Source organism: Gloeophyllum trabeum (genome assembly GCF_000344685.1).
Source record: "Gloeophyllum trabeum ATCC 11539 unplaced genomic scaffold GLOTRscaffold_00002, whole genome shotgun sequence".
NCBI lineage: Eukaryota > Fungi > Basidiomycota > Agaricomycetes > Gloeophyllales > Gloeophyllaceae > Gloeophyllum > Gloeophyllum trabeum.
The window spans coordinates 1,677,626-1,703,437 of record NW_006920411.1 but is presented as its reverse complement, the minus strand read 5'-3'; the positions used below and the strand labels follow the sequence as shown (position 1 = coordinate 1,703,437).

The following is a 25,812-nucleotide window of genomic DNA, read 5'->3' as shown; positions in this document are numbered from 1 at the left end:
GGGCTATCCTCCTTATCTGCCGCTTACTGACACCCGTAAACTGCCTCAATGTCATCTCGGCTTAGGAGGGGTAGCATGCGCATTATCGCACGGCAGAGATCTTCGGAAACCTTTTGGCCGTGCATGACTGAGTGTGCTTTCGGGTCTTTGCAGCTAGGTAGTCCCAATACAATCTGTGCACCTGCACTGGTGGATAGACTCGACGTACGCAGAAGTCCGAAGTTGAGAGGAGGTGCCGTTGACAAGATAAACGCGTAAAGTTGCACAGAAGGGGTCGTCCGGAAGGTCGGAGTGGAAAGTTGTCAGACTGGGTTGATTCTGAGACCAGCACCTAGAGCTCGACGAGAGGATCACGACGGTATAGGTATTGTAGTAATAGCATATGTATTCGTCGAGATACAAAGTGAAAGTGACAGACACCGCTGAACGCGCAAACAGAACTCGCGCGCGCCCACTTCGTTGCATTTTTCCCGCGCGGCCAACATTTCTCAGAACAGCAATAACGGATGCCGCGTCTCCTCCCACGTCTTTTGGAACGCCTTCAGAAAGCCAAGGCAGAGCCTCTTTCCAAGCCTCCCCTTTTACTGCCTAGGAGGCGCAGGAAGACCTCTCTTCTACAACCGATTCCGTCCTTGAGGGCTGAGTCCAACGATCATTCACAGTCCATCCTTGTAGACACTGTCAATCCAGTCGTCGATGCTAAAGGATATATTCGCCACAAATCACTACCCCCTCGCCCGCCGGCGGCTTCAGGGCGTGTTAGAAACTATCCTGCAAGTACAAGAGGATCAGAACACGATGTTCCAAGGGACATGACTGCGCAGGAGAAAGCTTGGTGGTCGAGCCCTTACTGTGAGTTGTCTCCGTTCTCTTGGTAAAAACCTCGCTTGACACGACGGCGCGGTATCGAGTACGCATGCTCTTGTCTCCTCTGAGAGTCTGCATGTTGACTGGAAGATGTCTGCCTTCCGGTAAGGACGAAATAGCCCCCCCCCCCCTAAATCACAGACGCTCATGGTCAGCTAGATTTCATGCTCCGCATGGCGGTTATGCAGCAACCAGCGACAGTTTCGTTGCGACCAAAACAATTTCTACTTCCGGACGGCATAGAGCATCCGAGGTTCAAGGCTCGTAAATCGACTACGGGAGGCTACGTGGTATGCTGGAAGACGGCAGTACAACAACTCATGGAAAGAGGTTTGCGCAGGACTATTTCCACCATACAGCCTTTCTAACCTCATTCAGGGTCGTACAGAAGGCTATCACCGCAAGCCAATGCGCACGCGCACTTGACTGAACAAATAGGTCATCTGCTGCGACTGAGAGTCTTACAAGAGCTAGAAATTCTGGGAGATCGACTCCAATGCATACCCCGTGGGTCCCTGAGCTCCCCACTAATCCGCAAGCTCACGCGGGCGGAATGGAAGGAACTCAAAGAGACTGGCATCTTATCGCAAAGGGCCGCGATTGCTGTAGTGGTGTGCCCTCCGGTCAATCGAGATCCCCAGATAAAAGCAAGGCCACAGCCCACGATGATCTCTTCCCCTCACACAGATTTCGCGGACGACTTGCCTACGAGGACGCGCAGGGAGTTACCGCCTCTATCGGTGCTGCATTCAACGTCGACGGCGCTGCACGTCGGTGATGACATAGGCGATATCCTCCCGGCAGCCAATATTCCCCTGTACAACGGCGTGGCGCTTTTCCCCAAGAGATCTCATCGCACAGCATTTCATGCTCTTCTGACGCGCCTTTTGAAAATGGAACGACGAGCACGATACCAAGAACGCAAACAGTCAGGTTCAAATCTCAAACACTTTGATAGCGGCAGAAGAAAACAGGAGGAAACGGCAAGTCATGCGTTTGTGGTGTATTCCAGTTCCGCGACGTTGGATCGAGCGGATGTCGTACCGTTCGCAACGGCTCTGTGGAGAGTTAGGATATGGGAAGGCGCTGGATGGGATGATCCTCAGGTCCCGACAGCAGGAGGCTGGGAGGATCCTGGCCTGTAATTATCTAACGGATCCATCATGACTCAGCATCAGTCATCGGTGGTGCAAAGGAACAGAACCATCAAATCATCCATCTGGCTAACATACACTTGGTGGTCTCTTATGATTCCACCGCCATGGGCACGGGCGCATGTGCCTTCTCCTTGAAGACTGGCAACCCCAAGACTTCCTTACCCTCCCAGAATCTGGGTAGCTGATCCCCGGGCACGAACAGTCTCTCGACCCCATCCTCCGTGATTACACACATGCGGATGACACCTCCCGACGACCCGTCTCGAGACATGGCCAGAGCCAATGCTGTCCGCCACTCGTCAGCAATGCTTGGACCGAGGAAACAATTGCACTTACTGTTTTTCACGAAGTTGACCGTTTCATCTCTCCCCCAGCCCTCCTTGTAGGTAGCATCACAATAACCATAGACGTACGTCGATCCAGAGCCTACATGATTATGAGCGTCCATACAACGATGGTTTTACTGGACAACGTACCGCCGATTGCCCACGGCTGCCTGAACAAACCTCCGCCTAGCGGAATGTTGTACACACTGGGACCCACCTCCTTGTCCCATCCAGCAACAATGATACCAGCACTCAAGGCGTCCTTGTTCTCGTAACATAACTTCTGGAACAGAGTAGCCGCTGTGTGCACTGGAGGTGCTTCGCCACTTGTCTGACTGGATAACAAGTAGTCAGTTCGCGCGAAACACACGATGCTGCTGCGACTGGACATACGTGTACATCTGCAGATAGTAATGCACGATGTCCGCGACGGCCTGGGTGTCCGCGGCAGACCCGGATCGGCAGCAGTATATGCGATCGTGCACATATGTTAACTTATCTGTTACACGGTTGGCCTTTGAGGGTTCAGCGAGGAAACCTTTGACTGTTATATCTAGACTTACAATGTAGCTGCCAGTAGTTGTCCGACTGTCTGCGCCGACCACAACTCCTCCATCGAATTGGACTGCCATGATCGAGGTCTACCCGTGCCATGAATATCGGTAGCGGAACAATACACAATGTCGCACTTACACCCAGGTTAACCTCCCCGCTCTTCAGCTGCTGAATATTCACGTCAATATGGTCCATGGTGGCAGTAGGAAGTGAAAGGGACGCGGAGGATAAGTACAAGTCGCGGTTCGGTGGCTGAAGATGACGCGTCTACCGACACGCGTCTGCTAATAGCTTGTTCTCTTACACTTCAAGTTCTACTACACACTTATACTCTCATCTTTGACTCTCGCCGCCATCCGAAATGTCCCCACCGTCCCACCTCCCTGCCCTATACCAGGAACTCCAAAGATCATTCGAGTCACGTCCATGCAACCTACAGAATTGTGGACAGTTGCTAGCCAAACTGAAGGTACTAGTTTCAATGTGCTTTAGTCTAACCCACAGCTCTGAGCTTCGCTTCGGCAAGGGTAGATCGGTCTAATAGAAGCTGGTCTTTTGGTTCCACAACCAAACTCCAAGCTGGAGGATTTGGTGGTCGCTCGTTAGTACCCGCGACTCTTGCACGGTGGATGCATGGCTAAGATGGTCTTGCAGGCGACATTCTGGAAATTGGTGCAATATGCAGCATTCGCGCACAAGATGTTCCATCTTTCGACAGATATTTCTCCCAGCTCCAGACGTTCTACAATGACTTCAGGTGCGTATGCCCACCGCGTCTCCTGCATCGCAACGTTAACCTTCTTTCAGCTCTGTACTCCCGCCTTCACAGCGCGAATATCCGATTCGTGGCCTTAACCTCATCCGATTGCTCACTCAGAACCGCATTGCCGATTTCCATACCACATTAGAATCTTTACCACTTCCCGCGGACGAAATCAGCTCCAATCCATACATTAGCCATCCAGTAAACCTCGAACGTCGGCTTATGGAGGGAAGTTATAGCAAAGTTTGGCATGCGAGGGAAGAAGCCCCCATAGAAGAATACAAGTTCTTCGTGGACAGTCTCATGGGTACTATCAGGTAGGCTTCACACCAATTGCTGTCGCCCTCACGGATTAAGCGAAACCCGTTTTAAGAAACGAAATTGCGAGTTGTGAAGAGACAGCATATGAAACTCTTCCTCTCAAGGATGCGGCGACCCTTCTCTTCTTCAGTAGTCAATCTGAACTGGTTAAGTTTGCACAGGAGGTGAGTCTTTCTTCGCTGTATGGACGTTTTTTCTCGCTGATGCCTTCGATTAGCGGGAGTGGCAGATTGACGTTGTTGGCGGCACGATCACATTTGCTAAGAAGGGCGAGGAGCGAGTGGAGATCCCCAAGGAGAAGCTGATCCTTGCTGACCTGGCGTATGCACGTGAACTCGAGCAGATTGTATAGTCGCAGATGCATGGGCTCGCCCTTAATCGAGTTGTCGCTTGTAACATCTCTTGGTGTGCCTCGCGATGGTATGCGCTGTCTAGTCCCGAAAGTCCAAGTGACGGCAAAGAGAAGTGAAGCGTAACGTAATACAACTGCAGATTACTCGAAATCCCCCTCAATGGCTTCCTTCGCCTTCCGTTCGGCCTCTTCGCGTAGATCTTTCGGTACCGGCACGAATAATCCGTCTGTTTCGTCGCCTATCCATGACATTTCGAGTTCAAACTCCTTCTCTTTTGAGTCTTCGTGGACGGCATAGATGCTGAAGTAGGGGACCATGGTAAGGGTATGTGGGAGGTGCATGATGTTTGGTGCTTACATTCTAGCCGCTTCCGTGACCGCCTCTCGCGTCGACAACTCAGCAAGCTTGAGTTTTTCCAGCTCGGTTTTAGCCAGCTGGCGGCCCTTGCCTATAGCTGCACCGTGGTATCCCTAGGGAAGGGGCGGTACGAATCAGCGAGTGCGGAAGATTGACAAAGGGAGAAACTTGCATAGAAGACACCGCTGGGTTCTATGACATACAATGCAGGACCATCTTTGTCGACAGCGCCTACAACAGTACTGATGCCGAATGGCCTAACAGATGAGTACAGTGTGTATGCCTGGATATATAATCCTAGCCGACCGGCGAGAGTCTACAACATTATTAGCGGCTGCAGTGGCGACCGTACCCAGATTGCGAACCTTCAATGGTACAGGAGTGCGATATGTATCTCGGTGGTTGGCTGCTTCTTCCCGTGCTCTGTTAGCAATGTGACGTCCATCCGCGAGGAAGCCTGCGGACGCCTGGCTCGAAGACTTGAAGTATCCACTAATGCAGAAGCTAGATAGAGCACTTACCAGTCCTACGTGTCGGTCTGCTGTCTGGATTCTCCTGTTGGCACCGGGCATCAATAACTTGGAATGTACCAAGTTCTCCACCGCGATCACGACGCCATCCTTAACGCGTAGACCGATGATGGTCCTATCATCGCGTTAGAGAGAGTGACCTTGAGTTACGATACGACTCACCCAGAGTTCTCTACTGCTTTATTCGCGTATTCCACCTAATGAATGCACGCTTAGACCGTCTCGATCGTGGTTCAATGCCTGAAACTGCGAACCTGGAAGATACGCCCGTCCGGCGAGTATGTGCTGGCTGACAGATCATAGCCGGTACCAATGGACGTCATGGCAGAATACTGGAAAGTGATATGTCGTAGGCGAGAGGACCCTGGTATACTATGCGGTACGCGCAAGCATGCTCGAAACGCGTCAGCTCATCAAGGAAACGTGACCTCCATATGCGAGGCGCGTCACTCTCGATTCCGAACATATTCACTTGTGGCCATTCCGCCACATCAGACTCAACGCTGCAGATCGTCCTGTTATTTCTCCACTCAATATGCACGGCGACGAAGACTGGACGACCATTTTGAGTGACCATCCAATTTTCGAGCCAAAAGATGAGCCGAAGACAACTGCCAAGGACCGAATGTCTATGCTGGAACTCTCCACGTCTTCTCTTACCGATTTGACGCGTCCGACTCGTGAAGATGGTACGCATGCACCCTCAGGAAGACGGCAAGTTATGGCAATTAGGGATAGCGACTTGATCGTGGCTGTCGGAGACGAGATAAGGATCACGTCTTTGGGAGAGTCGAAACTGCACCCGACCGCAATGAAGTCCTACAAGGTGCGCCGTCGTATGCTATGGTCCCTTCTCGAAGCTCAGAAGTCACTGCAACAGACTCTGTACACGCCGAATATACAATTCGAGATACGCCAGGTGGCTGTCAATCCCAATGGTAAGCTACTCGCCGTCGCGGGTGCTTACCAGATTGCAGTGGTCGTCCTACCTAAGCCTGGTTTCAGCAAGCTTGTTTCATCTACCGTCGACTGCAAGTGCGACCTTAAGCTTCTAATTCAATCTTGCTATTGACACACGCATGGGTAGATCGATCCAGGTGGGACAATTCTACCATGCCTCGAGTACCTCTATTCCTCTGGCCAAAATCGAATGGCATCCTTGGGGAGATGCAGGTTCTACCCTGCTAGTTATGACAGTTGATGGCAAGCTGAGGTACGTTATGCTCATTTAATTCTAGCTTCGTTCACTCATGGCGTCTAGGGAGTATGACGTTTCGGTTGACCCAGAAGAACCTCAGCAAGTATTGTCCTTCGTTCCAGAAAACCGGAGAAAGTCATACATGGCCCAGGACGAATCTGAGTTCGAAGTTGCATCCTTTACTTTGGGTAAAGGCAGGGGCGATTGGGGTCCACTAACAGTCTACGCGCTCACGAAGAGCGGTGATGTCTATGCAATCTCGCCTTACATGCCCATCAACTCGTGAGTTCTCGATAGCGCGGCAATTGTTCTGCACTGACTGATTTCTCAGGACAATCCCCTCTGCGTACATTCATACTTTGGAATGTTTCGTGGCAGCGAAACAGGAGTACCTCACTCAGGATGAGTCACCAGAATCAAGAACATTTTCCGCTGTCTATGACTATCAGCGGAAATACGTCAATGCGTTGCTGAAACAGCTACCTCCGGGAACCGCTTTCCCTGCGGAGTCTCGACCCGTTCCCATGCACCCTCCTAACACCATCAAGTTCAAGCCAGTTCGTCAAGGTCCCTTCCTTATGCAGCCTGCACCTCGAGAGTTGGAGGGTAGCGAAGGAGGCCAGGCCACTGATATTTCATATCTTACATTCGAGACTTGTGAAGACTCCGGTGAAGGAGAGACGGAGCGCTTAGGCATCGTTACGATTGCGTATCAAGATGGCCGAGTAGACGTTTGCCTCGACGTAGAGAAGATTGAAGCCAAATGGGAGACGAGACAGGTATGGTTACTTGATCTAGTGGCTTGTTTGGTGTTCACACTGCCTTACAGAGAGGCGAACGTGATCTACCTATGCTCGCTGTATACGAGACAGTAGATCTCGGCCTCGTGTCGGCGCTCTCTAAGATTTCCCAAGAAGAAGGCGAGCCTTCGACGTTGGAGCTACTGCAGGCTAATCATCCTGTCCTACTGACGGATCCCATTCATGAAGATGCGGTATATGTATATCACGCATTTGGGCTGCACGCCTTGCACCTCGGGTCTTTGCTTCAGAGCCTCACACAAGCAATCCAGCGTGATAACGATGATACACCAGACTCCCTGGACGCCGCTCTGCGCAAAGCTGAGGCCACTCTGGTCCGTCCTATCTTATCAACCTTCTCGGTGGAACGGAAGTATGTCATAAAATGTCTCGCTACTAGTCTACTGACTAAACTTATTCTCTAGGTCTTCGAATCCAGTGATCGCTGTCGTAATCCCCGACGACGTCTATTTTACCTACAGCATATTCATCCTTACGTCCGCTATGCGCATCATCTCCTTCCCATTAGCGCTAGAGCTCGATTCACCTCCGCCGTCACGTACAGAAAAGCCCCTGGCCATTGAAGGACCTGAAGACCCCGCAGGGTCTACAACTCCTGAAGGACCTCCCGCCTATGTTTCGCTTTTGGGTGCACAGCCTTTTGTGCCTCCTTCCGTTTTGTCCAATTTCTCGGGCCTACCGTCGAGCCCGCATTTGGCTTTACCGTCCGAACAAAAGTCCGAATTCATGATAACGCCAGATAGCTTGCGATACCTGGGAACCACCGTCGAGCGATTTATGGCCCAAATACGAGAAGTAAAACTTGCTCAAAAGTGCGCGGAATCTCGGCATGTGCTGCAGATCCAAGAGTACCAAAGGCAGCAAGAGAAGTTACAGGAACTCGGCAATCTGGTCGATAAATTGAAGGGCGCACGCCACGCGGCTGTGATAGATAAAGTGAAGGCACTTCAGGCTACACAGAAGACACTGTTTACGCGCCTAGACAGGACTCTACAGGCCATGATGCAGAAAGTTTCTCCGGAACTGAGCCAACATGAGAGGAAGTGGTTCGAGGAGCTCAAGAGGATGAAGGAGGAAGTCGTCGGAGCTAGTCGCTACGACGAAGAATCATTATCTCAACGTATAAAGATGGTGGGTGGTGTCATCAGCTCTGTGTGTCGTTACGCTAACTCTGCTGTTGTCAGCTCCAACGTGAATACGATCGATTATTGCCTAGTCTCAAAGAACTTCAAAGAAGAGAGGCTGAGCGCAAGAGAAGAGAGGCAGAAAAAAATCAAGGTCTCGGACTAAGTCAAGCATTCGAGCTCGGTGAACGGTCCAGTGAAGAGTAAGATACGCCGTGTCCAACTCTTATTTGTACGCTGAAACCCCCCTTCAGACGAGCTCGTATCTCTGCGCTAGAGGAAGAGATACTGCAGTTATCCTCCCGGCTCGACGTCGCGCTAGGCCCTCCCCCTCCTTTGAAAAGCTAGGACGTCACTGGGAAGGTTGGCGTGTTTTGAGTCTCAGCTTTGTACTCTAGTGTCTACTGTCAGAATCAAGCGGTATTGTAGAATAGCTGTAGCGATCTATGATTTGGAGCGGGGAAGATATATCCGTGGTCCCACAGGTCAATCGGTGGCTTAGCCGAAGCGAGTACAGTTCCGGAGGTCAGTTAACTAGGTTTGTGCGCCTGCCACACGCTACACGCGTCTACGCGTTGCTGCCACTACTGGTGTCACGAGCAACACGCGTCTCAGTCGACGCGCCACAATTGGTTAAAACGCTCAGGCAGCTCTCGCCTGCTCTCACTCACCGACCTTCAACCTCTTTCAACTTGGTGTCTTTCCACGTCACTCCCAAGTTATGAGCGCGTTCGGCCAGAATACGTCCGGTACGAGTGGGACTGCGTCCTCTACAGGCAGCGGCCTTTTCGGGAATACTGCAAGCGGTGGAACTGGAGGAGCCCCGAGTCTGTTCGGAGGATGTGCGTACTGTTATTAGTGACTTTGTCGTTGTGCTCCTAATCGTCTCCGTCAGCGAAGCCCGCTGGCAGTATCTTTGGCAACTTGGGCTCTAGCACTAGCGGAGGATTGTTTTCTACGGGCACCGGAGGCAATACGACTAGCAGTAGTCCTGCACCTCCAGCTGGAGGCAGTCTATTTGGGAACTCTTCGACTACCGCGAACTCCTCATCACCGGCTCCAGGTGGAGGCCTCTTCGGAAACAGTAGCAGTACTCCGAAGCCTACTACTGGCGGCGGCTTGTTTGGCAACACAACCACCTCGAGCGGTCCATCCGCTGCGGGAGGCCTATTTGGCAGCACCTCAAGCTCGACTCCTCTCGCCACCGCAGGAGGCTCATCAGCGACAACCAATAATTCCACGTCAGCTCCTGGCAGCGGACTATTCGGTGGCACCTCTGGATCCTCTGTGACAAATCCATTGTTCGGTGGCCTCGGTAGTTCCAGTTCCACGCCTTCAACTCAGACGCAAGGCACGCCGAATCTGTTCGGTGGTGCACCTAAGCCTGCAGAGCAGAGCGCGAATTCCGCAACCCAGCCCGCGACGACCAGCCGTATGAGTTTCCATTATTACTATATCATTTACTAACGCTGGGTGATGCTTAGTCTTCGGAAACGCTCCCTCAACAACGAGTAAGCACAGCCCGGAACTCCTGCTTGATTGCTTGCTCAAGAATCTCTATAGCTTCCTCAACGTTGCCGGGAGGAAGTTTGTTTGGGCACAAACCTGCGGATAGCTTGAACACGGCTAGTACCCCAGCTGCCGGTACTGCTGCTCCTGGCGGTGGCCTACTTGGCGGTAGCCTATTTGGGAAAAAACCCGATACTCCTGCAACTGGCACCACCACAACCACATCCAGTACGACAGCGGCCCCTTCCCTGTTTTCCGGACTTGGTAGTAAAGATACTACGTCGGGAAAGAGCGATACCCCTGCCAGTGCGTTTAGCAGGTCATTCCCTTGTACTTTATTTCCTAAACACGTTTCATGAAGCCTCATCGGGTGGACTCTTCGGAACTCCTGCAGCTAGTAAGGACAAGCCGGAAGAGAAAAAGGATGCGCCTGCAGGTGTGCTCTGCCTTATGACACGTCGTGTTGATCTAACTTGATATAAGCTGGCTCGTCAATTAACATCTTCGGCACTGCTGCAAAGGACACCTCCGGCGAGAAAAAGGAACTCGGTTCCGGTACGTTGTGATATGTTGTATCAACCCTCGCCGTCTGAGCGAGTCTCGGGCTAACCTTTTCATTAGGTACATCCCCTGCCAATAAGGATGGCGAAAAGAAAGATGTGCCAGGTGATATTGCAGTATGCTAGCTTCGAGCTCTCATCTTACCACACAGTTGCCCGCAGCGCTTACCACTAGTGCCTTGGGTCCTCCTTCTACCTCTAACTCTACATCCATCGCCGTCCCTCCACCTTCCATGCTTCGAGGGAAGACGATAGAAGAGATCGTTAACCGGTGGTCCTCGGAACTTGAAGGTCATGTACGCGAATTCCACAAGTTCGCTGGCGAGGTAGCTGCCTGGGATCGTGCATTGATCGACAATGGCAATAGCGTACGCATTGGTTCCTTTATCTCGTATACAATACTGACTGTATCTACTCCAGCTTGCCGCACTATTCTCGCATGTTCTTGCCGCTGAGCGTGAGCAGACAAATATTGATCAAGCGCTCGACCATATAGAGCAGCAGCAGAAGGACTTGTCTGCGGCTCTAGACTCGTATGAGAAGGCCACGGAAGATATTCTCGGCGGCGACAACGGTAGCTTGCGGGTCTTAGATACAGGCCCGGCGGACTCTGAGCGGGACAAGAAGTGAGTTTGCGTGCTTATGCATTGAGCCTCATCTGATGCTTGGGTAGCTACGTGCTCGCAACCGAGCTACACACCCACCTGGACGATCTCTCTAGTTCCTTGACGCAAATGATAGAGGCCGTAAATGCCTTGTCAGACACTACGCCAGATGGAAAACCAACGAAACAAGAGGGTGAAGATCCCATGACCCAAATCGTGGAAATCTTGAGTAGTCATTTGGAAAGCCTTCAATGGATCGACGGCTCGGTACGGGAGCTGGAGACGAAAGTGGGCGAAGTTGAGCAAAGGATCAAGGATTCTGGAACGAATTTAGCGACGGGGCTGGGTGGAGCTAAATCACGGAGCTTCGGGTTGGCTCGCAGCGCGTACTGATAGTTCTATCCATAACCTCTCGGCATGTTATACCTTGCATTATCAAGCACTTGTATATGCGATTGGCATGTCTGACTTCACTGAACCATGGGAAGCTCTGCAGATGCAAGAATGCGCTTTGCGCCTAAGTACAATAAATGACAGGATACATCCTCGAAGAATTCTGGTGTATTTCTATCATGTCGATAATAATAACGTGCTCCTATGAGATCGACAATAATAAGCATGAGTTGTCACGACTTCAACGAGTCAAGGAACTTCTAGCCCGAATTTTCTCTCCATAGAAGTAAATGAATATAGGCGCTGGGATACCCAGGATAATCGCAAGCCCTGCCAACAAAGAGTTGCCGCCGCCGACGCCAAGAGCTGCGTACATCTGCGAACCGAAAAGAGGAAATGCGAACCCTAGCATGGACCTGAATACCTAGAAAGGAATGAGCTCTGCCAAGGCATTCATCTCGGGCCACAGTGAACTTACCGAAGCCGCTGCGATGGCGCTAGCCGCATAAGTAAAAGCATCTACAAGATACAGTTGTATGGGGAGGCTTGACATGCCGTCAGAATGAATATGCAGTGGATGCTGACGGAACTCACAATGTTGCCATCAGTCCAAAGCCGAATATGCCCGTGCCTACGATAGGCATCATCCAGTGAAGTCTGGCTTGAGCGGACCACCCGTACCAACTATACAGAAAGATATCAGCATTCTTGTTATATCAACGGATAAACGCAACGTACAAGAGGCCGATCGGGACCCAAAGAGAGCCGAATATAAGGGCAGGTATCCGGTACTCAGGCTTTTGTACTCCGCCATTTCGAGCGCAGAACTGTACTGCATATGTGAATCATAATCGCCTGTCCCTGCGTTGTCAGGCTTACCCAGCCGTATATAGGATCAGACCACCGTGCACCCAGGATTGTCGAAAGGAGGAAGCCGACACCGAGGCCAATGTATGCCAACCCGGTGGACCCCAGATTGAAGTGATAAACATCGGTAAACAATTCTAAGGGACGGTTTAAGACATGCAAATGAGGTGGACAATTTTGTGCGAGAGGGAGATTACACACCTGGGAACGTGGAAAACATGAGGTAGTATATTCCTAATGCGCAACAACTTCAGTACTAAGTAGCTTCAGGGATTCGTGTATGATACCGACCGTACATCCTGTAGATGGAGGGTCACGTTAGTTAATGGGTCATATAGATAATGGTAATCGCGTACAAAGCCATGTAAGCACTGAGTATGAAGCAAATGAAGCTGGTGCCGAGAAGGATAAACGGCCGGCTAACGTTGAGCCAGAGGACGTGCAGTTTGCTCCGGTGTTCTTGAAGGAGGTGTGGGTGCTGTTTAGCAGCTTTCTCGGGATCTCCAGCCTTTTTGGCTAGGCGGAGTCGTATGACGGGGGCATACGTCTCTTGTAAGAGCGGTATAGCCAGCGCAGCGACAAACGCGCAAAGACAGGCGACGATTATGAATACATAACGAAACCCTATCGTTTCGGCAACGTATCCACCGATGATTGGGCCTATAACGGGGCCTAGATACTCGAATATCAGCGTCACATCTTAACAGACAGGCTTTCGGCTCAGAGCGTAGAGAGATTCAGAGAAACTAGCAGCTCAGCTGCGCAAGACAGCTTTACCATGGTATTCCGTAGCAGGTCCCATATCACAGCGTCCTTCGAGGGCTCTCAGGGCTTGCCGTCAGTTTGGATCGCGAACTTACCAATGAGGGGTCCCATGTTGTAAACGGCCATAGCGGACGCACGTTCTCGCTCGGAGTACATATCGCTTATAGAACCTCCACCACATGCAATGGGTGCAGCACCAGCGAATCCTGCTACATGAAAAAGCGTCAGGATCACGTACATATGTCAAAAACTCGAATTTACAAAGGAAACGGAAGGCGATCAGAGAATTCGTAGTGGGACTGAAGGCGCATCCCAGATTGAGACCGAGGAATACAAGATTACTGATGTGGAGGACCTGTTGTGAGTAGCGCGGTGAGCGCACACGCACGATAGTTATATTTTGGGTCACCAACCCATGTCCGCCCGTACATCTCAGAAAGAGGTGCTAGAAGCAACGGCCCCAGCGCGAACGAGATCAGAAATACACTGAGGGTCATTGCAACTATTGTCTCATTTGTGATACCATAGTGGATCGCGATCTTTGGCAGACCAGGTGCCATCACGGAACTGGCCAAAGGGGATACGAATGTGTAGAATGATACCTGGCCCAAGGATGATGCATGAGGTGCTGCAGTCGGTCTTACGCATCTCGACTTACCAAGAATACCATCAACCATTTCTTCTTGCTTGACCAATTCCGAGGGTTGATGGGATCGTGTTGCCAGTCATCTTCGACATTTTCGAGAGCCTCTTCTTTCTTGTCTTCGGGTACGGCGGACTCTCCCTCACCCTGTGTCAAATCTTGTGGAATTGGGCCAACGTCGTGAAGGTCATGAACGTGCGTTAGGGACGTCGCTGCTGACGCTGCCGTGCTAGGCCGCTGGTCCTGAGCAGCCATAGGACTGGGGCTCGCTGAGGCGCGCTGACAAGACGACTTGGGCGGTGACGAACAGCAATGGAGCCATATCAAGTCGACGGCCCATTTATTGGTCGAAGTCTATGACTTGTGTCTGCTTACACTGTCGAGTGAGCGACACTCGGACATGGGTCGTGCCGGGGATTCGGCACAGTACTCATATCACGCCTGTGACCCACATGAACTTCCCATCGTAAATGAACAAAATGCCTGAGGCGTCCCGCACGGGCGCGTGGAGAATGTGGCAAACTCTCACTGTAGGTAGTACCGTATAACTCAACCTTGACTCAACAGCTGTCGCCTCGACAGCGGTACACCCAATCTCGGGCACTTAAACTACTTGCAGACATATGAACGCAAGGCTACCGGCCCGCAAGTTCCTGAGGTAATGCGGGGTTGCAAAGATGCCGCGGAGCCCCGTGGGCATAACTATCAATACATACAAGAGAGCGGCAGGTCCTGTGAGGACAGCGGAAACCGATGAATCCCCCTTCAGATAACACTGTAACGCCCTATGGTGCCAGTGGGATTCCGCATCTCGGCTTGTATTGCTGCCGCGGAAGCCTCCAGAAGCAGACGTTTGATTTCGCGCACTGCTTGCTCGACCTATCATTGTATTCGCCCACACTTAGTCAGCGGATGAATGTATCGCGATGGGAACATGACGCACCCTCCACTCCTCATTTGACTCGATGAGCAGATGTAGCTTCGGCGGGCCCTCTGGCGGTGGCTCCTTCCCAGCTTCGTAGAAGATACCTGAGTGACGCAATCAGCATTGCCTGTGAATCAGGAGGGTATTGCCCACTTACCCTTATTAGTTACAGATGCTCCGGTCATATCGATTAACTACGAGATCTCCTGAGTGCTGCCTGGAGTGAATGGGACCTGCAAAACTTACCTGAACCATAGTCTCCTTATTCGTGACCTTCCACCTAGCCTTCTGGGGATAATCGTTAATGGGTATGATGGCGTGGAACTCAGTAGCATCTGCCTTCCGGCTGGCCGAATCGTCAAAGGGAATTTGTGACTGCATAACCAGCTTGTGCGCTCTGAGCTGCGCGTTCAGTTTGGCAACGACGCTCATGGCCTGTTTGTGTGCGGGCGTGTCCTTGCCAGCTCTAGCCACGGCTTCTTCAGCCGCACGCAGAGAGTTCTGCAGTTTCTCTTGCTCCTTCTGCTGCGCGAGCCGCTTGGCAGCAGCAGCGGCACCTGCCACGCCAAGCAGGCCTTTAGAAGAATCTGGCGCAGGGCCTCGTTTGACCTCAACCTTGAAGTTGCCGAAGTTCATATCGTCACCCGGCTTGGTTGCGGTTTCCTCGGTAGTGGCTGCCTTTTCTTCCTCCCCACCCTCACCGTAGGCCTTACGTTCTGCTTTCTCTTTGGCATCACGCTCCTTGTCCAGTCGGTCTAGACCCTTGCCACCGAAGCCAGATCCGGCGATATGGGCTTTGCCAGCTTTAACCTTGTCGAGGAAAGCTGCAGAGCGGGGCGTTAGTCCATGAGCGTACAATGAAACCGAAGCTGGAAAGAGACACTGACCGTTCGCCATCTCTTCAAGGTCTTTGGGCACTGCAGCATTACTGGCTTGCAGCGCCCTGTATATGTCCACAGAGTATCGTTCCTGGTCAGGAGTTATGAAGGTCACGCATGTCCCTTTGTTACCCGCCCGTCCTGTGCGGCCAGCACGATGCACATAGTCCTCCATGTGGTTGGGCGCATCGTAGTTAATGACCAGCTTCAGTTGCTTCACGTCCAAACCTCTGGCTGCGACAGATGTAGCGATGACAATGGGCACAACACCCGACTTGAAGTCAGCGATGGTCTGGTCTCGGTCGACTTGATCCTTGCCGCCGTGCAGCGACATGCACAGATACCCCTTGCGTAAGAGTTCTCGCAATAGATCGTCCGCTGCTTCCTGCCGGTCAACAAAGATCAGGGTCCTGGCCTCAGGGTCTTCGTTATACATCTGACCCAGAATTTCCAAAAGCCGAGTGAACTTGGTCTCCTCAGGACGGACTTCGACGATTTGTTCGATTTCGGGAGCAACCACTGAGCGACCACCGACGGTGATCTCAAGAGGCTTCTTCAAAATCTTACGAGCAAGCGAGTCCATTTGTTTAGGGAATGTCGCGGAGAATAACACGGTCTGACGGTCAGGACGAATGTTGTTGACGATTTTCATGACTTGAGGTTCGAAACCCATGTCAAACATGCGGTCGGCTTCGTCCAGCACCAGGTAGGTGACTCGCTTAAGATTAGTCACACGACCCGAATTCGCTGTTAAGAGGTCGATCATCCGGCCTGGTGTGCATACTATGATCTCCGCGCCCTTCTTCATGTCCGCGATCTGGTCTTTGATCGGTGAACCACCGTAAGCGCAAACAGCCTACGGTACGTCGGGCAAAAAATGATCAGCTGTTGATCGAAGATAACAATATAAGATAGACTAACGCGCAGATTGAGAACCCGTAAGAACGGCTTGCATTCCCTGTGTATCTGTACAGCGAGCTCGCGAGTGGGTGTCATGATAACGGCAATAGGGCCTTCCATCTGCTCGAGCGGTCGCTGGTCCTTGATATGTCTGAACATTGGCAATAGGAAAGCAATAGTCTTGCCAGAACCCGTCTTGGCCACACCAATGACATCCCGACCGGACATAATTGCAGGAACAGCTTGAGCTTGAATGGGTGTAGGGGCAGTGTAGTTCTTCTCTTTGATAACCTCCAGACTATAAGACGATCATTAGCACCACCCATGTCGCCGATGATCAAGTACGCACCAGCTAGCAGGCAAGCCGAAGTGGCTCCATTTTGTAACAGGCCGCGGGCAGTCCACACCACGTATTTTGATCCCATCCAGCTCGAGTCGCAACAGATCTGCCTCCTCATCCGTCATTTCAGCGATGTCAGGTGGCGGGACATAGAATTCCTTGCGGAAAGGCTCGTAACGGATACGAGAATGGTCGACAGTGGCAAGCTCCTTCTTCTTGACCTTCTTCGCCGCTAAAGCCAAGATATCTTCCGCGTTGAGGTCTGTCACATCTAGTTCGTCCGCGGCAAGCTCGCCCATATCATCTGGACCTTCGTCCCCATTCTGGTCATCCAGACGAGCACGCAGACTACCGACGCTGACGCCCATCTTCTTCAGGTCCTCCTCGTTCACCTTCTTCACTTCCTCTTTCACACTACTCATGAAGGCGTCGAGAGGGTCGACATCGTCCTCGTCTACCTCCATCTTGGCCTCCTCCTTGGCCTTCTCTTTCAGCTCTTGCTCCATCCTATTGGCCTCCTCGTCATCGTCGTCGCCTTCCAAATCGCCGACTCCGCTTTGACCTTCGACCATGGTCATATCGATCGCTGGCATGTCTTCTAGCTTCTCAAGAGTGCGCTTCGTTTCGACCGAGTCGTCCATTTTCGCGGCAGTCGAAGCCTTGGTTTGCTTTAGAAGATCAGGCTTCACGGGAAGACCCTTCAGGCCAAGGCCACCAAGAGCAGCGCGATTGAGTTGTCCTGACGATGCAGCTGTTGTGGGAGCAGCTGCCGCAGGAGCTATGGGGCATTGACCAAGTGGTGTGAAATCATGAAGTGACAGTTAAGATAGCAAGATGCTCACCTGGAGGGGCCGACTTCCCTGCCAAGGCCATAGCTTTCGCCTTCGCCTCGTCTAAGGCTTTCGTTGCCTCCCTTTGCTTCTTCCAAGCTTCCAGTTTGGCCTTCAGATCCTTCTTCTTGCCATCTTCAGGAGCTTTATCTTCCTTCTCCTGGGACTTCTCGGGAGTAGCAGGCGCGGGCTTCTCTCTATCGCGCTCCCTGTCTCTCCGCTCACGCGAGCGGGAGCGGGAGCGCCGGCGTTCATCTTTACGGTCAACACGTCTGTCGTCCCTGTACGTGTCTCTCCGCCTCTCGTCGCGGTATCTATCGTCCCGGTACCGGTCGCGGTCGCGGTCGCGGTCACGGTAGTCCCTATCCCTGTCCCTATCCCGATCCCTGTCGTCGTATCTAGGTCTTTGGCGCCTGGTCGGCGACGGGGACCTGGGTGAAGAGCGATATGAAGACCTTACCCTCTTATTCGCGCCGTCTGGTGAGTAGGATCTATCCCGTCGTGCCATCGGAGCGGTCGTCGACGGCTCGCAGGCTCGAGGTAAGGCTAGACGAATGGAGGTGCAGAGAGAAGTGCAAGTTTGACGTTGTTTGGCAGCGGTGGCATTGGGCTCTCGGACCCGCGGAGCCGGGCTCTGTATGATGCGCTTCCCTCCTGTGAGTATACTTGCGTACGCCTTGTGCTCTCCATAATACCGTTCTAACCTCGACTATTGCCATGACCGCTGACCTTTTAGACCCCTCTGCTCTCCTTTCAAAACTTCCCAATTTACTACCACCAGCGGAGAAAAAACTCAAGTCCCCACACGATGGCATCGTCGCATTGTTGCACACAGCTATGGTCGCGGTGGGGTTCCGTCTTGTCGCTGTAGATGAAGACGCGCCGGCAAGGTCAATCCTGGACAATGTCCTTCCAGATGAATGGAATAAACATGGTCCCGGGAACTACGCTTTTCGATACAAGCATGAGCAGAGCAGCCTTGAGTACCTCGTTAAGATTGTCAAGCTAGGTCCTCGCACCCTGATCAATGCAATTGCCATCGAGGTGAGTAAAAATTGCATATGCAGTTGGGGCGCTCATTCATGTATCGTCTCAGAGTGATAAGGCTGCTTCCCTTGACATTCAAACCAGCGATTTCGTTTCGCAATCTTTCTATCCCCACGACCTGACAGCATCCGATGCCCAGCCTCTTGTTCACGGCTTCATCTCCTCAAACAGAGTCTCGGACCTGATGTCCCAATACAAGCTGAAAATCATCCAGAAACTCATGCCAGGTCTTAACAAGCCTGGTTATACCGAGGATGCTACCGCTGACGCGTCTACAACTGTCGGGGGATCCGCTCCTCGGGCGTCCAACTCGAACCCTGCTCCTGCACGTCCACGACCCGAGGCACCGCCCAACGAACCGACTCGTTCTCCATACTCACACATACCTCCCGAGAACCCGTTATCTATCGGCCGTCGGGATCTCGACCCATTCCCTCAGAATCCTTTTGCACCTCCGCCTCTCTTCCCTCCCAATTCAGGCGATGGAATGTACGTAGGCCCCGACCACCCGATATTCGGGGGGCGCCGCGGAGGATTTGGAAGTGCTGGTCAACCACAAGGGCCCTGGGGTGGCGACGGGTTCCTTCCTCCCTTGGGTGCACCTCCTGGTGCGAGATTTGATCCCGTCGGACCTGCTCTGCCTGGGCGAGGACGGGGCGGCGTGGGTGGTATAGGCGGCATAGGCGGCATGCCTGGAGGAGGCAACATGAGAGGGCCTGATAATGACGAGTTCATGCCTCCTGGTGCTGTGAGTGTTTCGGATCTGTCTGGCTTGCCGAGCTGCTCTGAACGACCTGTTATTGCCAGGGTGATATGTTTATGTGATGGCAACTACCGCAATGTATTATAAGCTGAAACAAGCTGTATTTGGACGCCCCGTTGTATAACGTAGTAGTAGCAGCCTTTCTGTAGTTTGTGTTTGTACTATGAGTATCAAGCTACAGTGCGATCTGGTGAAACCGCAGTTGCCATCGAACTTGCCTTTTTTGGTGGACCTAGATCTGCTGATTGTGGTCTGAAACCGTAACACGGACCCACAACTCAGCTCACTACAGCTTGAATACCAGCCAGCATTGGTTCGCCGGCAACAGCAACATGCCCCCTTCGCCCACCACTCGACCCATGTCCCCCACCCGTGCTCGCCAGAAGTCGGGCGTACCCCCCGGTTTCATCGCTCCGCCTAGGCCAAAGCAGCGTCCGATCGAGCAGTTGTCCGTCCGCGAGCTGCGCGATTTACAAGAGAAGAACGCGAAGATACTCTCATCTGCGTAAGCGAATGTCATTATTCGCCTGACTCTTACCAACTCCGTTGCCGTGGCTTTTCAGTTCAGCTTCCACTTCTGTGTACATCCAGCGAGTATCTCAAGAACAGGCCGCTGTTGTGGCGCGGCTCACTGCGCTCGGGATGGACAGCATCCAAGAGGGAATGAGCAGCACTTCCATCAGCGAGGGTATGACCGTCAACCAACCCCAAGAGCCGCCTCTCTCGCGAGCTATTGCAGCGAAACAACGAGTCCTCGCCAAATTCGTGCGTGTTTGACAATTGTTTCGTGCACACGACGTTGACTCATATTCACTGTAGACCCAGCAGACGACCGCCACTACAGGCCCCAACACCCTGAGTTTCCAAGAAGCTGTCGAGATCGAGAAGCGGGCCCATGCGCACGACCTGATGAAGAAACAGAAGATCAATGAGAGGAAGATGCGCCAGGGGCTGCCGATTAAGGGTGAAGTGCTGACCAGAGCAGAGATGGACGCCAGGATGTGGGCCTTCTTGTGAGTGGACCGAGATGCCTTTTGCTACATCACGAGTTCTCATCATATAACGTAGGAGTTACAAGCCAACGGAGTCTGACATGGAGGATGAGGATGATGAAGATGAAGACGATTCCGATGATGATCCCGCAAGCTGGTTCGTAGATGAGGATGACGATGGGAGGAAAGGCCAAGACATTATCGAGCCTGACGAGGACGATTACAACGACATCATTCGGATAGATCATTCAAGGATACCGCACAATTCATTATATGAGGGCGACTGACTGGAGACCAAGGGCAATTACAGCTTCCGCACGTTAGTCATAACCTGTATTCCATATGTAATGTATGTAAGATTAGGTAGAGAATGAGGTGTGCTTAAAGGCCAGGACAGCGTAGACGACTCGGATAGCGCGATCAGCAGAGCAAAGCAGTGCAATTAGGGTGTGTTTATCTAGCGTGGACGGGGCAGCTTCGTCCTCTTTGCAGCCAAGAAGTGAGGCAGGCTAGGAAAACATGTGAAACACGAGAAAGACCGGGAAAAGGACAAAAGGACGAACCGTTGTGGAAGCTGCATAGGCAGCTAAGACGTGCAACCTGCGAACCCACAACAAACTCTTCCAGACAAATCACGCCTGCATGTGGGAACAAAGACTATGAGCGATCATGCAACATGCGAGTACATAAAGATTTCACATTCGACCCCAATCAAGGCACTTTCTGCCGGAAGCTTGTAGACAAGGTATCTCGCCATTGTTGGCGAGGCGCCGGTGCCACCTTCTAGGCAGAGTTTGACATGAGCTTCCTGCACAGCGCTAGGGCCTAACTCCTCCAAGCTTTGACCGCAGACAGGACATCTGCGCGGGGTCAGCTTCGTCGCAGTACTAGGTGAATGATGGTACTGACTCATTAAGATCGCTGATCTGGGAGCTGGATCGTCTTCTGCCTGCCGGTGAAACCGATAACCTGGCTTGGTCAACGACAATGCGCTCCATTGACCGGCCGCCTCCTGTCTGGAGGGGACTAGGCACATTGGCGGTGACTTCTTCATAACATGACCTGCATACACGGTGCGAAGAACCCGACGACGTCGTCTCTGGAAATGCGGGATCATGCACAACGTCTGAGGGGTCTAACACCGCACGATAGGCCGAGCAGCGGTCGCAGAAGATACGTCCGCATCTCCGGCAGTGCTACAGTATATTCAGGCAAGAAGTTCATTAACGCAATTAAAAGCCTTACATGCTACAAAATGTAGTAGCTTCAGCCACTCAATATGAACAAGAAATGACTATAGCACGCACTCTACGTGTGATGAAATTGAATCTTCGATGGCAGTCGCGGCACTCGTTCACACTTGCGTCTCTCTCCCATTGAGCATGGACCTGATGTGGCGTCCATCTGGGCGTCACTACTTTTTGAGGGGCTTCGTGAGTCGGTACACGGAACTCGGGTGATTGGGACAAATGCGGCGTCAGATCTGTAGGCACCCTGGTAGCATTTGAAGCATTGGCACGGCCGAAATAATCCGTGCCGGATGAACGAATTGAGGATGCACGGGGAGTCCTCTGATGGCCAGGGGATGCACCAGGATAAACGAACTCATCATCATCATCATCGTCATCCTCGAAGGGTGCGGCATCTACCAGGAGGTCAGTCGTGACGGGCAGCATAGTAGTCTCCTACGCACCAGGACCTGAGATCACCAGACCCTGGGCACCAGCCTGAAGCCGTCGTCTCTCTAGCTCTCGGGTATACGCGTCAAGCAGAATCTCAGCTTGGGTCTTCCGCTCAGGATCAACATCACCTGATGGAAGAGGTTTATAACATAGCTTTGTGTAATCTGACAACACGCACTGAGGATTCCCTGTCTCAATTCCGTAGTCGCCCGCTCCAATTTTGCAATTGCCCTCCTGGCGTCCAACGCCGAAGTAGACGTACTATTTATTCCCGCATCATCGTGATCAGTGCCCGCCAGATACCTCGCGCGAGCGAGATAGTCCCCAGCCGCTAGAAGTCCACTGGAGGGCATTGCACTGAGCTCCTGCCCGCCCTCCTCCGCAAATGCGCTGTCATTGTCGCTCATGACCGGAATCAAATTGCCATCAGGGGCCATATGGTACATCTTCCCGTCCGGCTGCAAGAAAGGAATCGGTGGGATATCCAGCCTGCGTCGCATCACACGGACCCAGCGCCTACGGCGTACCCACGGCTGGGCGCTTTGGGAGCTGGAGCGCGAGCGGGTCCCGTTGGCGCCCGACGAAGACCCCGACAGCCCGGCAACAACGGCTCCGCCACCGTTGAGCAGACGTTCCAAGGGAGCTGGGGCCTCAGCAGTCCACTGATCATCTGGATCCTGGAAAGTACGAGCGTACTGCCATCCTTCATCGGCGTCTACCGCGGGAGGTGTAACATCCAGCGTCCAATCTGACCTGTAACCCAGTTAGACAACAAAGATCGTGATTAAGAAATAATCCTTACAGCCAGAAATGGCTTCTCTCTGCTCCCTGAGTCGCCGGATCCTCTTTAACTGGCGGAGGCAGCTTGAAAGGCTCTTCCAAGAATGGCAAATGGACATCACTGCGCCAAGCTGGTATTTCCTTTTTACCAGAATCATCGGGCTTCGGCAACTTGAGCTCGAACGGTGCACGACGGCCCTGCTTCCCCAGACCTGAGGCAGAGAATCTCGGTCGGCCCCCAGACACAGCTAGGGTCTTCAGACGGGCGTCGAGTCTCTGATTCTCATACAAGACCAGGGGCACGGTTGTGTGAACAGCCAAAGGATCATAAAGAACAGTGGTCCCTCTCCATTGCTCGGCCTCGGCTTTCTGCAGGACCTTTTGGCAATGAAACATAAGACACAGTTGGCTCTTGTGCTACGGATAACTCGCACCTCGCATATCCACACTTCAAAGACAGCAGCCGCAGCATCATACGCGGTTTCTCCCCAGTTATTTCTAACAAGGGGATTTGCTGTCTGTTTGTTGAGCAAGTAATTCACAACAGGTAAGTGTCCTTTGGAAGCTGCATTCACTACAGTCCTATATGTCAGCGATAATTGCCGTGGATGCGAACGAACGAACGTACTGAGCGGCGTCCAGCCACCCTTACTCCGTAGGTCGACTCCGCGCACGCCATCGACCTCCGTAGCAGCACCAGCATTCTCGCATAACCATCTGACAATGTCCAGATAGCCCTTAGGACGCCATGAGAAGCTGATGGGGGGGATTGGTACAATGAGGTCATACCTTGGAACACGCATTATGCAGGGCCGTCCACCCATCTGCATCTCGTGCATGGACGTCTGCCTTGTCGGGAAGGAGGTATTTGACGATCGACAAGTGACCATTGAGCGCGGCTTTGTGCAGGGCCGTCTACAAGACTGTGAACAGACGCGCAAGAGAAAGCTAGGCATCCACAGACCTCCCCTTCTTTATCCTCCAGGTCAGGCATAGCACCGCAATCCTCCATCACTAAAAAGCATCGACAACCAGGAGCAAAGATGAAATGTGTATAACTTACACCACTTGATGATATCCAAGTAGCCTCTGCTAGCAGCCGCGTGCAGGGCAGTAAGGCCGGTGCGAGATGATGCGTCATTGGCAAGTGCAAAAGCTTCGACGTTTTCGGATTGCAGTGCATTACGGAACAAGTTCTTCAACAGCTTAAGATCTCCAGAAGAAGATGCAGCATAGAGAGCTTCTAGTTGAGCGGGAGATGCGTGCTGAGGGACAGGCTGAGGTGGTGGCAGCGGTACTGACACAAGGACAGGATCTGCGGCAGCCTGCTGTGTTGTGCCGTTAGGCCCCGCTTGAGGATAGATAACGCCAGGATAGACGAATTCCTCGTCGTCTGAGTCAACGTCCTGATGACCACCAGAAGGCCCTTCCACTAAGGCATTGCTTGCACTGGAGGTGCCCGGATATTGAAAGGACCTTTAACCGTATGACAGGTGAGTAATTCGGATCGTTCAGTATGCTGAAATAACGCACTCCTCGTCGTCACTTAGCTCGTCGTGCGCCCGTCCGAAGTCCATTTTTGCTCAAGTACAATTTGGCACGCTGCACGCGATCGCCACTCAACTTGCACTCAACCAAACTCAACTGAACAACTTTGTGCAAGTCTCTGTACGTCAGATTGATGGCTTCGGAGACCTTCGGTACTGTATTTGGTACATTTAGACTTCCCGGCGAGATATCACGGACCACTCCGGAAACTGCTATAGACCATCCCTCCTGCTCGACATTCCTCCCACTGCCGTTCATCTTAGTTTTTAGGCACTTTGCATCTGTCCTCTCCCAGGTTATTGATGGTGTATACATACATCAGTGTAGGTGGAACAGTCCACCAGGGAAGTACTAGTGTTACCGCACTGTCGAGATGTCTGAATGCAATCAGCCCGCGTCTGGCTCCATCAGGAAAAACCCCCCGGGATGATTAGACAGAATCTCCTGTTTTCAGTTCGAATTATATCTGATTACTGAGAATCAGACTGATTACAGCGTTAGTTCTAATTAGACAGTCAACGCTGGTCTCCCGGCACTTTATATACTAGTGATGCGCGCTCGCGCAGAGTTGCTCGCGAAGCGTAACGTGGTGTGGCGCGACACGTTGTCCTGTTATAGTGCTGCTCAATTCTTATTTCGTTCGTCCGTTCGTCTGTTCGTTCGATTGAGCGCGTCCAAAAGAGTGAGGAAGCAATGATGGCCGGCGATCCGGGACCACGGTCAATAGTGGCAGTGCCAGACGAGCTCTAGCGAAGCCGAGAGAGGCCGGCAGTAGCGTCCAGCCGAGCGGCAGTGCTCGAGCAGTTTTCTCGTCGTTCGACTTCCTGACCTCGACGACGACGTTCACCGACGACGAAGCGTTCCTACAGTAGACGCAGGCATATTACCTCGACGACGACGTTCACCGACGACGAAGCGTTCCTACAGTAGACGCAGGCATATTACCTCGATTTAATCTCTACGCTATTCTACAGCCTTATTCTACACTAAAACCCCTTCTATTCCACATCACCAACTTATCCATTCATTTCCCCGTTCATCATGCATTCTCACCTCGGCCTCACTTTCGGCAACCGCAACACGCCTGTCCCCTACCCGCCGGTCCAAACACAGCAAACCGGACCTAACTTTGTAAACCCAAGTAGCTCAGTGCCGTTGGATCAAACGCTTGCCCAACTTCAAGCCAAGATCCGGGCGTTGGAAGCTCAAGTGGGTGCACAGTCCACTGCCCCGCCGGCCCCGCCGCCCGAAAACACCATCAACCCGATGATTGCCAACCCGGCATCCATCCAGCAGGCGCGCATGCTCGCCCTGTCTGCTCGGGACGATGGCAAGAAGCCGGTGGTGCTGCCACCCATCACCCCGGGCCACAAGAGGAGTGCCCTGTCGCTACGTGAGTATCTCCCTCCCCAT

At 52.5% G+C, this 25,812-nt stretch overlaps 12 protein-coding genes across 12 annotated transcripts; 7 read left to right on the top strand and 5 right to left on the bottom strand.

The window, feature by feature from the left end:
* Positions 1 to 506: 506 nt before the first annotated feature.
* Positions 507 to 2,012, top strand: GLOTRDRAFT_70670 (uncharacterized protein; the record flags this gene model as incomplete). The annotated part of the gene is made up of 4 exons (XM_007864168.1): positions 507 to 852; positions 912 to 971; positions 1,027 to 1,197; positions 1,246 to 2,012. 4 exons carry the CDS (start codon positions 507 to 509, stop codon positions 2,010 to 2,012), a joined length of 1,344 nt encoding a protein of 447 aa, XP_007862359.1.
* A 100-nt stretch (positions 2,013 to 2,112) lies between these two features.
* Positions 2,113 to 2,982, bottom strand: GLOTRDRAFT_34117 (proteasome-domain-containing protein; the record flags this gene model as incomplete). Its single annotated transcript, XM_007863552.1, has 5 exons — positions 2,113 to 2,309; positions 2,361 to 2,450; positions 2,501 to 2,685; positions 2,744 to 2,865; positions 2,914 to 2,982. The coding sequence occupies 5 exons, from the start codon at positions 2,980 to 2,982 to the stop codon at positions 2,113 to 2,115; spliced, it is 663 nt and encodes a 220-aa protein (XP_007861743.1).
* Positions 2,983 to 3,266: 284 nt separating this feature from the next.
* Positions 3,267 to 4,341, top strand: GLOTRDRAFT_33101 (uncharacterized protein; the record flags this gene model as incomplete). The annotated part of the gene is made up of 6 exons (XM_007863484.1): positions 3,267 to 3,374; positions 3,437 to 3,506; positions 3,560 to 3,662; positions 3,713 to 3,985; positions 4,042 to 4,153; positions 4,207 to 4,341. The coding sequence occupies 6 exons, from the start codon at positions 3,267 to 3,269 to the stop codon at positions 4,339 to 4,341; spliced, it is 801 nt and encodes a 266-aa protein (XP_007861675.1).
* A 141-nt stretch (positions 4,342 to 4,482) lies between these two features.
* On the bottom strand, positions 4,483 to 5,552 carry GLOTRDRAFT_103362 (uncharacterized protein; the record flags this gene model as incomplete). Its single annotated transcript, XM_007864569.1, has 7 exons — positions 4,483 to 4,642; positions 4,700 to 4,812; positions 4,872 to 5,015; positions 5,065 to 5,166; positions 5,221 to 5,344; positions 5,392 to 5,426; positions 5,484 to 5,552. 7 exons carry the CDS (start codon positions 5,550 to 5,552, stop codon positions 4,483 to 4,485), a joined length of 747 nt encoding a protein of 248 aa, XP_007862760.1.
* Positions 5,553 to 5,734: 182 nt separating this feature from the next.
* On the top strand, positions 5,735 to 8,742 carry GLOTRDRAFT_55221 (uncharacterized protein). The gene is made up of 9 exons (XM_007863676.1): positions 5,735 to 6,055; positions 6,110 to 6,264; positions 6,317 to 6,442; positions 6,491 to 6,709; positions 6,759 to 7,206; positions 7,257 to 7,600; positions 7,653 to 8,379; positions 8,433 to 8,575; positions 8,627 to 8,742. Exons 1-9 carry the CDS (start codon positions 5,765 to 5,767, stop codon positions 8,718 to 8,720), a joined length of 2,547 nt encoding a protein of 848 aa, XP_007861867.1. The 5' UTR covers positions 5,735 to 5,764; the 3' UTR covers positions 8,721 to 8,742.
* Positions 8,743 to 9,093: 351 nt separating this feature from the next.
* On the top strand, positions 9,094 to 11,439 carry GLOTRDRAFT_114053 (uncharacterized protein; the record flags this gene model as incomplete). The annotated part of the gene is made up of 9 exons (XM_007864167.1): positions 9,094 to 9,199; positions 9,268 to 9,804; positions 9,857 to 9,883; positions 9,936 to 10,211; positions 10,243 to 10,317; positions 10,365 to 10,436; positions 10,604 to 10,809; positions 10,862 to 11,067; positions 11,115 to 11,439. 9 exons carry the CDS (start codon positions 9,094 to 9,096, stop codon positions 11,437 to 11,439), a joined length of 1,830 nt encoding a protein of 609 aa, XP_007862358.1.
* GLOTRDRAFT_114052 (MFS general substrate transporter) lies at positions 10,072 to 13,969 on the bottom strand (the record flags this gene model as incomplete). Its single annotated transcript, XM_007864166.1, has 18 exons — positions 10,072 to 10,187; positions 10,243 to 10,317; positions 10,365 to 10,440; positions 10,507 to 10,547; positions 10,604 to 10,809; positions 10,862 to 11,067; positions 11,115 to 11,863; positions 11,918 to 11,984; positions 12,034 to 12,123; positions 12,178 to 12,266; positions 12,319 to 12,443; positions 12,508 to 12,540; positions 12,598 to 12,605; positions 12,663 to 12,978; positions 13,167 to 13,280; positions 13,333 to 13,426; positions 13,485 to 13,673; positions 13,730 to 13,969. 12 exons carry the CDS (start codon positions 13,967 to 13,969, stop codon positions 11,681 to 11,683), a joined length of 1,548 nt encoding a protein of 515 aa, XP_007862357.1. The 3' UTR covers positions 10,072 to 10,187; positions 10,243 to 10,317; positions 10,365 to 10,440; positions 10,507 to 10,547; positions 10,604 to 10,809; positions 10,862 to 11,067; positions 11,115 to 11,680.
* Positions 13,970 to 14,438: 469 nt separating this feature from the next.
* GLOTRDRAFT_114051 (P-loop containing nucleoside triphosphate hydrolase protein) lies at positions 14,439 to 18,095 on the bottom strand (the record flags this gene model as incomplete). The annotated part of the gene is made up of 8 exons (XM_007864165.1): positions 14,439 to 14,593; positions 14,658 to 14,743; positions 14,797 to 14,833; positions 14,886 to 15,463; positions 15,527 to 16,373; positions 16,439 to 16,715; positions 16,767 to 17,535; positions 17,600 to 18,095. The coding sequence occupies 8 exons, from the start codon at positions 18,093 to 18,095 to the stop codon at positions 14,480 to 14,482; spliced, it is 3,204 nt and encodes a 1,067-aa protein (XP_007862356.1). The 3' UTR covers positions 14,439 to 14,479.
* Positions 18,096 to 18,252: 157 nt separating this feature from the next.
* GLOTRDRAFT_70655 (uncharacterized protein) lies at positions 18,253 to 19,603 on the top strand. The gene is made up of 3 exons (XM_007864164.1): positions 18,253 to 18,631; positions 18,684 to 19,382; positions 19,442 to 19,603. The coding sequence occupies exons 1-3, from the start codon at positions 18,305 to 18,307 to the stop codon at positions 19,457 to 19,459; spliced, it is 1,044 nt and encodes a 347-aa protein (XP_007862355.1). The 5' UTR covers positions 18,253 to 18,304; the 3' UTR covers positions 19,460 to 19,603.
* Positions 19,604 to 19,964: 361 nt separating this feature from the next.
* GLOTRDRAFT_33193 (uncharacterized protein) lies at positions 19,965 to 20,676 on the top strand (the record flags this gene model as incomplete). Its single annotated transcript, XM_007863489.1, has 3 exons — positions 19,965 to 20,168; positions 20,226 to 20,410; positions 20,466 to 20,676. Coding segments are annotated over 3 exons (600 nt in total), but the record flags the coding sequence as incomplete, so codon positions are not given.
* Positions 20,677 to 22,762: 2,086 nt separating this feature from the next.
* On the bottom strand, positions 22,763 to 24,426 carry GLOTRDRAFT_70648 (ankyrin; the record flags this gene model as incomplete). The annotated part of the gene is made up of 7 exons (XM_007864163.1): positions 24,385 to 24,426; positions 23,915 to 24,327; positions 23,816 to 23,865; positions 23,641 to 23,766; positions 23,286 to 23,588; positions 22,874 to 23,229; positions 22,763 to 22,824 (listed from the first exon to the last, which is right to left on the bottom strand). Coding segments are annotated over exons 3-7 (894 nt in total), but the record flags the coding sequence as incomplete, so codon positions are not given.
* A 1,014-nt stretch (positions 24,427 to 25,440) lies between these two features.
* On the top strand, positions 25,441 to 25,792 carry GLOTRDRAFT_125630 (uncharacterized protein; the record flags this gene model as incomplete). The annotated part of the gene is made up of 1 exon (XM_007864162.1): positions 25,441 to 25,792. A coding segment is annotated over one exon (352 nt), but the record flags the coding sequence as incomplete, so codon positions are not given.
* Between the last annotated feature and the right edge of the window lie 20 nt (positions 25,793 to 25,812).

Coding starts and splice junctions, on each gene's coding strand:
- GLOTRDRAFT_55221 (XM_007863676.1), top strand. CDS start 5,765: ATGCACGGCGACGAAGACTGGACGACCATTTTGAGTGACCATCCAATT. Junction 8,380..8,432: donor TATCTCAACGTATAAAGATG/GTGGGTGGTGTC, acceptor TGCTGTTGTCAG/CTCCAACGTGAATACGATCG. Junction 8,576..8,626: donor GGTGAACGGTCCAGTGAAGA/GTAAGATACGCC, acceptor ACCCCCCTTCAG/ACGAGCTCGTATCTCTGCGC.
- GLOTRDRAFT_70655 (XM_007864164.1), top strand. CDS start 18,305: ATGACCGCTGACCTTTTAGACCCCTCTGCTCTCCTTTCAAAACTTCCC. Junction 18,632..18,683: donor TCAATGCAATTGCCATCGAG/GTGAGTAAAAAT, acceptor GTATCGTCTCAG/AGTGATAAGGCTGCTTCCCT.